Below are 11026 nucleotides of genomic sequence, written 5' to 3' on the forward strand. Positions count from 1 at the left end.
CCTAACAGTTTGAATGCAGGGCTTTAACTGGAGTAGTTTAATGGAGTATTTTGTGGCATTGCTGCTTTTACTTAAGTATCTGAATACTTCTTCCATCACAGACTGTGAACTCCACTGGAAAGTGAGCATATTTTGTAAAATAGTACACTATAGAAATGAAATGATCCGGAGGCGTCGTTGTTCTTGGTACTGATGATGTTCTTTGACTGCTGTTTCCTGGTTTTAGTATTATTTTATCCCAGTGTCTATACTTTGCATGAACACAGGCTCAGTTTCAGATTTGATTTGGCAGCACCTAACCACCCTTTTAATTTTTCACTGGTCAGTAGCCTCAGACCTTCACTCCTGGTACTGTCCACTCAATGCCTTCAGACTGTCTTGCCCATCCTGGTCACCTGACATCTGCTGCCACCTACATACCTATTCCCACTTTCCTCATCATCAGTCTTTATTTAACATTGAAAGGATTCCTCCAGTCAACATCTTTTGCAGTAGAAATGAATAGCTGGCTTTTTCTTTCTCCATTCTCACTGTATGTGCACTGGAGGAATCACATTTCCACATCACGTGTAAGTTACGAACTGGACCAGGATTTGCTAGACTAGTTGTGATGTTACAAAGTCATGCTTGTATGCTCAAGTCATACACTCAGATCTCAGGTGAGCACAAAGAAGCTTTCCCCCTTTAGCAGATGGATGTAAAAAAAAAACAAAACCAAAAAAAACCCCAAACTGCATATCTCCATAGTGAAGGTTAAACATTGATAGTATCATTATTTAAAGTGTAATTCAATAACAGGCATGTTGAGGTAGGAAATTCCTACAGACTGCACCATATTTGTATAATCTCAACTGACCTTCAGACCATGGGTATAACAATGACACAGACAACTGACGACACATTGTCTCTGAATACCAATTGGTCTAGAAGAAAAAAATAGATTAAAATAAATAAATAAATAAAAGCATTATATTACACTTACCTTCTGATTTCCCTGAAGTCCTGTCATGTGCATAGTAGCATTTTTCCACCCAGGTGCTGCTCACATTCATCATTGTTTCTTCACAATATATAAAAGAAATAAAATAACGTGATTGTCATGTGCATTATTATTGATAATATTAGGCCCTGGAATCAAGGGCAATAAATTATTTACAAAAGCGGTTGCACAAGTGTACCACTAGCACAAGGACAAAAATAAATACACAAAGAGAGAAGAAAAAACAGTTAGAGGTATATTAAACTAAAATAGAAGTGAAAATTGAAACTATATAAGAGCAAGAAAAGACAAAATTATAGGACACAATTAAAGCTCCAAACAGTGACCAACAAACCCTCGCACTTTTGGCGAGATGTTGGTAGATGCAACTGTTCTTTCAGTACACGGCCTCCGATGCCTGAAGAAACTCGGCATGAGGCCCCAGATCATCAGGGACTTCTACAGAGGCACAAGTGAGAGCCTCCTGATGAGCAGCTTCACCTCCTGGTATGGCAACTGTACGTCAATAATTGGTCAGCGCTGAGGAGGATGGTTAGCACGGTCAAAAAGATCACCGGATGTGAGCTGCCCAGTCTGGAGGACCTGTACACCCAGCGCTGCCTCAGCAAAGCCCTGAGAATCATCAAGGACCCCACCCACCCCCACAACAGTCACCTCACCCCCCTGCAGTCCCAACCGGTGAAAGGATACAAAATCCTCAAAACATGAACAAGCAGACTGAGAAACAGTTTTATCCCCCAGACCATCAGACTTTTAAGTGACAGGAAAGAGTAGCTGTGCAATAACATGACGCTATGCACTTTATTACAGTGCAATAACACATCATTATGCACCTTACTACAGTGATAGTCCTGTTTTTATAGGTGATATTATTTATAGATGGTTTTAGGTAGTACTGGTTGCTTTTAGACTTGGTTTTAAGGTGCTGTCGTTGTTTTGTTTTTTTATTGGTGGAGCTTCCCAGACTAAAAATTTCACATGTATGTACCCAGTGCTACTAAGTGACTAATAAAGCTGAACTGAGCTGAACAAGAGTAAGAAGGTGGTAAAAATGATGATCCTGACAATTAAAATAGAGTCTTTGGGCCGTTATTAGAAAGCAGAAGTGACTATGGTGTGATACGATTAATAGTAGTGGAGTCAGCCAGTGGATATGCCAACGCATGGGTGGATTATGAGACAATGGGCATAGATATGCACAAGGTCTCATGGACTCTCCTGAACAGGGAGAAGACACACAAACTTTGTCATGGACTTTTCTTTTTCTTTCCTCTTATTTTACATCTATTTATTTGTGATGATTGTATGTCTGTTTGTCGTCATTTTTCTATCTCACACATTGTATGTTAATCTCACATAGGTTTCCACAGTTTCTGAGTCAACCACAGGTCAGTGTCCAAGTTTCCATTCATCAATTTTGGTTTCCACGCTACAAACTCTTCATGCTGTCACACTTAACATGGTCAAAAAACTGTTTGCTCACCCTGTCACAAACCTGCTGCTCATCACCCGCACCTTACCAATATTACCTGTGTTACATGATCTAATGTGCCACCCTGTGTACAAACAACTAAACTGCATTCATTTACATGAAGTCGCCATTATCTAATCATGAATCAAAACAAATACAAAGAATGTTATTGTGGCTCCAACACGTATCAAGTGCAATTCTATACCCTTTTTTTAAATATATATCTATTTTCTGATCATTAATGTCTCACACACAATATAAAACAACATGAATGAGCTCTTGTTTTATTGCAAATATAGAAATTTGGATACGAGTAAAAACCTTTGGATTTACATCACTGATCACACTAATCTATTGGTCTCATTTGAGTGTGTCAGTGTAAATGGTGTTGTCATACAGCTGCTCTTTAATTACACATTAACTTTGCACTCTTACATATACATGTACACATTTCACATATATTTGTGTTTTGGAAGTACAGGCCTCAGGTGTAGCTCATTCATGCCCCTCTCTTTCTCTCTGTCTCTCTCTGTCTATATATATATATTTCAATCAGGAGAGACTTGTTTTTTTTTATAATGAAAAGAATATTAATTAACATGTGCAATAAAGAATGAAAAAATGTGTCTTTGGCAATTAGTCCCTGCTGAGATGGTATGATTTTAAGGAGGGTAGACGCTGGTGGTGGTAGAGGTAGTGAAGATGAGATGAGAATGAGAATGATGATCTGGATGAGTAGAGGAATGAGCCTTTGTTGAGCTTGTCCTGGACTCTGGATACGATGGGTGGAGGTGAGCGGGGTGGAGGAGGGTGTGATGGTTCTGCCTAAAATGGAAGCTGACAGTGGCAGTGGAGAGAGCAGATATAAAATTTTGCAGTAGCATCCTAAATGGCTGATGGAGATAATGGCGAAGTTTGATTGGATAACTAGTAGAGTGAACACCCATAGTCAGCTGATGGTGGGAGTGGGATGGAGAGAATTGTGAATGGATGAGCACAAGGCAGTCTTCCTGATTGAATTTACGCTGAGCTCCATATGTTGAAAATCCTCAGGCTGCAAAGACTGGGTACACAAACAAGTTAAACATGTTCATTGCCATTCTCTCTCTCTCTGTCTACTAGATGCCCTCAGACTTTTCCACCTGCTCCAGTCACCTGACTCCCTCATCCACATGCTCTACTGTTCAGACTTTCCCTTATCTTCACTGTCAAATATTTGGACTGCTATCTGGTCAGAGGGGTTACCTATGTCCTAAAAAAGTCAGGTTAAATCAGGCCATACATCACCATGATTCAGATGTTTTGAGTTCTTCATCATTTTGTTGCACTTCAAGTACAACAAGATACTTTTTGTCTTTGGTTACACAAATAGTGCTAGTTCCAAGCTCTTAAAGGGTTACTTTGGGATTTTCCATGCCGCACCCTATTTTCCCATGTTTCTTTGTTTTTCTGTCAACAACAATTTTTGAAACTGGTCCAGTATTGAGAGAGGGAGAGAGGGGGCTTCAGCCGGCAGCTGTGCAACGCTCCATGGGGCAACTCTGCACAGTCACTTTGCGTTCATTAAAAGTAATTATTTTTGCCACAGAAAGACTCAGAATATTATTACAAGAGTCTGATGTTTCTGTCTTAAGTTTCTCTTTACCCTTCACTTGATCCGTTTCTGTTATTGTGTCCATGTCTCACTTAAGGGGAAGTCTCGGTCTGAAATCTCACATAGCTAAAAAGACAGCTAAAAAGTGTGTGACCTTTCTCGCCTTACCTGTTGCTTATCTCGTCTGTTATGGTTTTTGCAAAACACTTAGGGGTGTTTATTTAGAGTGAGAGTGTGTATTTGTGAGTGAAATATGTGCTGAAGTAGATTTTTTTTTCATCTTTTATTCAATCATCATAATTTTTCTTATTTCAGTGGCCCAGAACCAACATGACATCCTTGGATTGTAATATTGCTGTTTTAAACCTGAGTGTCTGGTTTTGCATTTTATTCAAATTTCACTTAAAGACACGTCTCTGTTTAACTTACTTATGATAATAAGTCTTGGATGACTTGGGTTATGGGTAGTTTAACATTGTCTTGTCCTCCATTTGGGGGGTCATGCAAGAAATATTAGTCTTAAGACATGACCAGTCATTTGATTTCCACCATATTCCATAATATAATGTATAGTTCACATCCTTAATTCAGATAATTCCTAAGAAACGCTCCACATCTTTATTTATTTTATTTCACTAAAATTCAACATGCATCCTTTTTTTTATCAATTGCTTCCCATATTATTGTTAACAAGTGATTAAAAATTGCGGGTCGGAGGGTCATGAACTGGGGCATGACAGAAAAATACGGAGAACCACTGCATTAGAGGTAACTGTAATCTCATTTTCTCAAAGAAATGCCACATGTCCTGTCACTCATGGACAAATCTCCACATACACACAGCCTGTCTAGTTGTGTTCAAATTTCAGTGTGGAACTGAAGTGTGGGGTCCGTCATCTTTTTCTTGTAGTCTTCATCAAACTCTTCATTCTGGGAAACAGTGAAGTGGTTCTTCCAGTCACCAACTTTACCTGCAGAACCACAGAGAGAGTCAGACAGGTGCATTAGCTGAAGTTGGAGATCTGATTCTTTTGTTCTTGTCATGCACATTTATCTATTTATTCATCAGGTTACCTTTTCTCATGAAGGGAGAGATTTTGAAATCCATAACTGCAATTGTAGAATAGTTGGCCATGTCGTCCTTTTTCATATTATCAAAGTGTGATCCACCTGTGACTCTTTTCTTCTCCTCGTCTGAACGAGACAAACCAAGAAAGCTGCACAGTTTGTCTACTTCCCGTCCAGTGTCCTGGAGACACAGTGGTTTAGATATTATCATTGCATTGTTACTAGCTAGAGGGGAAAAGTAGCTTGAGTCAAAAGAGACCCAAATAAAACCAACTTGATCACCTCAATCAGATCTTCGTAGAACATGAAATGCATTTTTGGATAACTCTGTTTTTTCTTCCACCAGTTGTTAACATGGTCGTACCAGGATCCCCATACAACTGAAGCCACAGGACAACAGCACGTCAGTAGCGTTCAGTATTAATCTGTTCAACTCTGTCAAACATGTACGTATTCATTAAAAAATAGCATCATTCTGGTTCTCTTGCCAAAAAGCCTCTGGGATTTTTCAATTGGATTTTGGGTTATTGCAGAATGTAAGCTTTGTGGCAAACAAACATTTACGTCAGTAGCGTTCAGTATTAATCTGTTCAACTCTGTCAAACATGTACGTATTCATTAATTCACTTTCCGTCACCATTAATCGTGTTCAGGGTCAGGTGGCTGGAGTGTATAGAGTGCCCCAGGGATGACATTTTTCTATAGGCCAATGTGGAAAATGGCATCATGTAAAGCTGTTCTCTTGCCAAAAGCCTCAAAGTTCATGGGAGGTATTTTCAATTATTTTTTATGTTGTGGCAAACAAACATTTATGACACTTACACATTTTGTTCAGCAAGATAATCTACACAAATGAAAACCATTTTCATGATTATCAATGCCTAAACGCAATCATTTCCAGATTTTAGGACTAATGGTAGGTTATTGATCCAGCTGACACTGGGCACATGACACAACATCGGTATTGAACAAACAAATATAAAGACTCTGTCTCTGTGCACCTCTAAAACACACACACACACACACACACACACACACACACACACACACACACACACTGTATTATTCACACATACGCTTTCCCTCCATGAATCTGTGGATGTAGTTGTTCCAGTCTCCAGGCTCTGGTTGACCGTTGTTCATGCGATCAAAGTGAAAATAAGACACCATGTTGTCTTTGGCATTGCGGGCCACATAAACAATCTACAGAAGAAGGAAGCTTTACATTAGACATACTATACTTGACACTTTTCCATTAAATTCTACCTCACATTTGAGTCTTTAATATTACTTTGTCCTCAATATCAGACTCTTGTGATTACACATTGATATAATTCAAATAACACACAAACTACTGACCCTGCAGTTTTGCTGCCAAAAGGACCTTGGCACAAACTGGACTGGCAAGTGAGTTTTAATGAGTCGAGGAGAGGTGGGGAGGTTGTCTGCCAGATCTGTTCCTGTATGGGGAGATGAAGATGGAGTAAGAACATCCTCTGATGCAGTAAAGTGCTGAAATAGTTTCTTGACTGTTACAGTGAGGTAAGCATGATGTGTTGTGATACCAATAAAATACATTAAAAACCTTTCAGATGCAATGATGATTGTTTAAATTGCTGTCTGTTGCTTTAAGAATGTGGGGACTGAGTAGCTAATCAGTGGCCAGCAGAGGGTGCTCCTGCTGAATTCTGCCTTTCAACACAAAGGAAGACCAGTTTGCCAGCATGAAGAACTCTTGACAGATTAATACCAGTTTTGTTTTTTTTTTTACCAGTTTGTAATCTGTGCATCCATGAAATCTGTGTGTAGTCTTCTAGTTTGTTGTCACATTTACCAAGAAGTATTGAAAGATTTTAAAGTCTGTAGCAGCTGTTCAGAGTGAGAAGCCTTATTTGACATAGAAATAATAATTAAACATAATATGGTTGCACAGTTCACAGGTTTCCTTTTCTGTTCAATATTAAAGTTAAATGTATAACAGATAACAGACAGATAATAGAAATAAGAGTAGTTAAAGTACATGCAGTATTATTAGTTTTATATGCTGTTGATGGTTTTTCAAAAAAACCAGTTGTCTCAAGTAGCGAAGCATCAGCGACTGAATCAGTTTGATTGCCTTGTTTTCTATTGGACTGTCCTACCTGCACGCAAGCGGTGCATCGTGATGTGGTGCGTCGTTTTGAGTGAAACTTTTGATAGAAGCTTGCGTTGAAAGTGCCGCAATGGACGCAGAATGGCTGATTCACAAGGTTGAAATGAGTAGTTATGTATATGATACCTCCTCAGTTCACCACAAAATCCTGGGTAAGTTGGCATCTGGCTGGAGGGAGATCACCAGGAAGCTGAACATTTCCAGTAAGTATTGTGTGGGATGCTCAATAGATTGCTCGCAAGCTAGCTTGTTTTACAAAGTGACAATGTTGGCATGATATAGTATGGTAGCTACAACAATGATATCTAGAAGTTACCTGTGATAGCATTGTTGTGAATGTGAATAATAAGGAAGTATGTACTTGCCCATCTTTTCAGTGGTTAATCTGAGACCACAGCTGCTAGGTAAGGTGTTTGTTTGTTTGAGAGTCCCATATTTAAGGGATTCAGTGTGGACAGAAAGCGTCTGATGTAATGTAAAGTGGCGCAGTAGTCAGGCACTCGCTTGCTATTAGGACACAATTTAAAGGCAAACCTTGAATTCTGACTGCACTCTTCACAACAAATTGACCCACTGAACCACCATCCAACACATCCACTTCTTTTTACTGGTCCTTGAAGGTGAATAGACAAATTACTGTGAAAAGATGCAATACCTTGAACCAAATAAGATGGTCCCCTGACCCTGATGACATAAAACAGTTCCCTTGCACATTTTGGACTAATACCTAACCGGGCCAGGTTCCTAGACGCAGTTCCATACACAAGATCCCCAGAACACACAAGAAGTTTAGGCCTACAACACCTATCAGCCAAGGCAGTGCACCAAACAACAACATGCAGAAAGAAAAATGGACACAGATGCTGGGAAAAATACAAGAGGATCGGCACCACCGTATGAGTCAGGATGCAGATCTGTTCACCAGATGGCAGCAGATACAACAAAAGAATGCAGCTCTGATGCCACAGGCAAGGCTAAAAGAAATATAGGAAGCCAAAGCTGAGCTCCACCAACAGTTCGAGGCTCTGGTTAGACAGATAATTAGACAGAAATGAGAGTTGTTGAAGTACATGCTAGGTCTATTATAGGGATATTGCAGATATTGTAAGTAAAATGTACATTGTATATTTTATCTGTAAACATATGTTTTGTATTCTGTTTATGGTTTTTCAGAAACCGCAAGTCCCATCATATCAGGTGGAGGGAGCTCTTCACTGCAGTATAAGGCCTTATTATTGGAACAGCTCTCTGTAAAGGCAAATCCAGGGTTCTGACCACACTCGCCACTACAATTTGACCTATCCAACCACCACCCAACACACTCACTCCTTGTCAATAACGTTTAGTTTGAGCAAGCAGTAGAAAATCACCACATAGTGTACTGAAGGTTAAATACGTCTTTGCATGTTTATGATGCATGTAGGTCTATGAAATACTGTTAGTATATTTGACTGTCTTTTCAACCTGCACCCAAAGGTGGAAAAATAACTTCCAGGAAAGGCACTCTCTCAAAGATTGGAACGGTTCTTTGACGCTCTGTCTGACCAAAATACAGCAGGTCGAGGATGTAGGAGACCCATGTGGTTCCTGAAAGACACAGAGACAGAGAAAGAGAGAGGAAATAAAATTATCTCAATCCCTCACCTCTATGCACACATCTTTTATAAGCTATAAAGCGTTTACACTGCAGTTCATGTTTATAGACTGACCTGCTTTGGGGTATGTCGCAATAAGTATATCATCTGGCCTGGCCTGGAAGTTTTGAACGTTCTCCCAGTTGTCTGTGAAATAGTGGGTCATTGGTACCCCATGGAAGTCAAACAGTTCTGGTCGAGGGGGTAACTCCAAGAAAAGACACATACAAAGCATATGATCATTGTGTGAGAGCAATCAAACTGCAGCAATTTGATTATGTGAAAACTTATTCAAACACTGTTCACTGTCAGTTGCAGACATTGAAGTCAGATTGTGTTTAAAAAGCAACTTATACAAGTCGTCTTCAAAAAAGGAGAGAGACAGCACGCAGTTAACAAACCTTAAGGACAATAGTGTCATCGAAGGTTTCGTAAAAGGTTGTACTCAAGAAAAAACACACAGGTGTTATTGAAGAAAAAAGTGTAATACTCAAATGTGTTAAAAAGCAACTGAAAATACACAGCTTCTACAAGCATTTTAGATGACTTCAGTCTACAAGTCCATTCTCATTTGCTCAGCATTACATGTTTCACAAGACATGAACTCCACTTGAGAGTAAAGCCCAGTGTAGCACTTGGAAAATAGACATATAGACTTAAGATGAATTTAAAGACATACCGTGTCAGATGGATCAGATGACATGTTGAATGCTGCTGGTTTCTCTGCTGTATTTCTGACACGCTTCTCCTGCTGTAGTTTTTCACAGGCAAGTGAACTGTTACTCCAGCCCCTCCCCTTTACAGATTTCCTGGGCGTTTACGCTTTATTCCCCTGTCCTCTCAAAGACATACAGAGCTGGATCAACTTTTTTTGATTCAGTGTGTAGAAGTCTTACACCTGAGTTGCTACAAAACCTTCATTTGTATCATGAATTTGAATAGTACAATGTCAGCCTCAGTGTAAATGATCCTTTTAAACAGGTTTTATGTCCACACACACTCATTGGTTAATTTCTGTAAATGCAGTCTCTTGTAATGAAAGAAATACTCTCCTTAAGACATGACCAGTCATTTGATCAACATTGTGCTTCATACTGTAAAACAGGCTCTAGTTGACAAGCTTAATTCAGATAATTAACAAGAGGATACACATCTCTGCTATCACAAGAGCAGTGGTTCTCAAGCTGTGGGGCAGGCCCCCCTGGGGGGAGCATAGAGCCACTGCAGGTGGGGTGTGGATGACAGGGAGTCCCTGAAGACACTGGGTTTCACTCAGATGGGTGTGGTTTTGGAAGACTTATCAGGAAACATTTTGGCAACCTCTACCATCATCTTCATTTTCTCAGCCCATGCTGTGAGTGTACGTTCACATTTTATATGACAGCCTGTGTGCAAGAGCGCAGAACAAAAGTCCTGAATTGTTACAGTTTAATGCAAATAATAAGTTGGACAAAATGACAAAGTATGGGCAAACTACACTGAATAATGCATGCAATAGGTATGAAGGCATACAGAATATAGGCCTACTGTTCATGTTTTCCTATATTTGGCCTCACACCTGTACACATGGAAACTGGTAGTCTCACTTAAGCCTGAGCATTAAGTTATTGATGGTAGATGTTGAGATCAGAATACGAGTAGATTTTTGTTGTTGGACAAGATGTAGTCCATCTTAATGTCAGTGTATTTAAGCACTATTTAGTTGTATATATTTTCCATTATAACATTATGATGGTCCGTCTGAGAATTTATCAGCAGTCTGGTTAAAATGAAATGAAAATCTGCAGAGAAGTCTCTTTGTGGTTGCATCCATGCAGGAGTACAAGAAGCAAAAATGTAGAAGTGAATCACTTCGTTCTCGACGTTTGGTCATGGACTTTCCACGTCCACATACGACATGCAAGGTACCCTGGGTGCGTTGGTCGTTGACGTTCTGGGACGTCGTGTCAAGTTCTGCCTGTTACATGCATTGTCTTCTTTCAAAATACACTTCTGTTTTCATAGGAAATTTACCGTTTACATACAGTTTCTTTCAAAATAAATGCACTACATCAGTACAACACAAGGAATTGATGTTTTTTTTCTCCAAAACCCACGTACATGGTTG

At 39.6% G+C, this 11026-nt stretch overlaps 1 protein-coding gene across 2 annotated transcripts; it reads right to left on the reverse strand.

The window, feature by feature from the left end:
- Positions 1 to 4348: 4348 nt before the first annotated feature.
- On the reverse strand, positions 4349 to 9699 carry LOC125891086 (cytosolic sulfotransferase 3-like). Of its 2 annotated transcripts, XM_049580047.1 has the most exons (8): positions 9599 to 9699; positions 8995 to 9127; positions 8750 to 8872; positions 6493 to 6593; positions 6210 to 6336; positions 5416 to 5513; positions 5140 to 5314; positions 4349 to 5036 (listed from the first exon to the last, which is right to left on the reverse strand). In XM_049580047.1, the coding sequence occupies exons 1-8, from the start codon at positions 9620 to 9622 to the stop codon at positions 4924 to 4926; spliced, it is 894 nt and encodes a 297-aa protein (XP_049436004.1). In that variant the 5' UTR covers positions 9623 to 9699; the 3' UTR covers positions 4349 to 4923. The 2 variants fall into 2 exon arrangements, with proteins under 2 accessions (XP_049436004.1, XP_049436003.1); XM_049580046.1 differs by lacking the exon at positions 9599 to 9699 and having other exon boundaries at positions 8995 to 9580.
- Positions 9700 to 11026: the final 1327 nt, after the last annotated feature.

Source organism: Epinephelus fuscoguttatus, linkage group LG7 (genome assembly GCF_011397635.1).
Source record: "Epinephelus fuscoguttatus linkage group LG7, E.fuscoguttatus.final_Chr_v1".
Lineage (NCBI taxonomy): Eukaryota > Metazoa > Chordata > Actinopteri > Perciformes > Serranidae > Epinephelus > Epinephelus fuscoguttatus.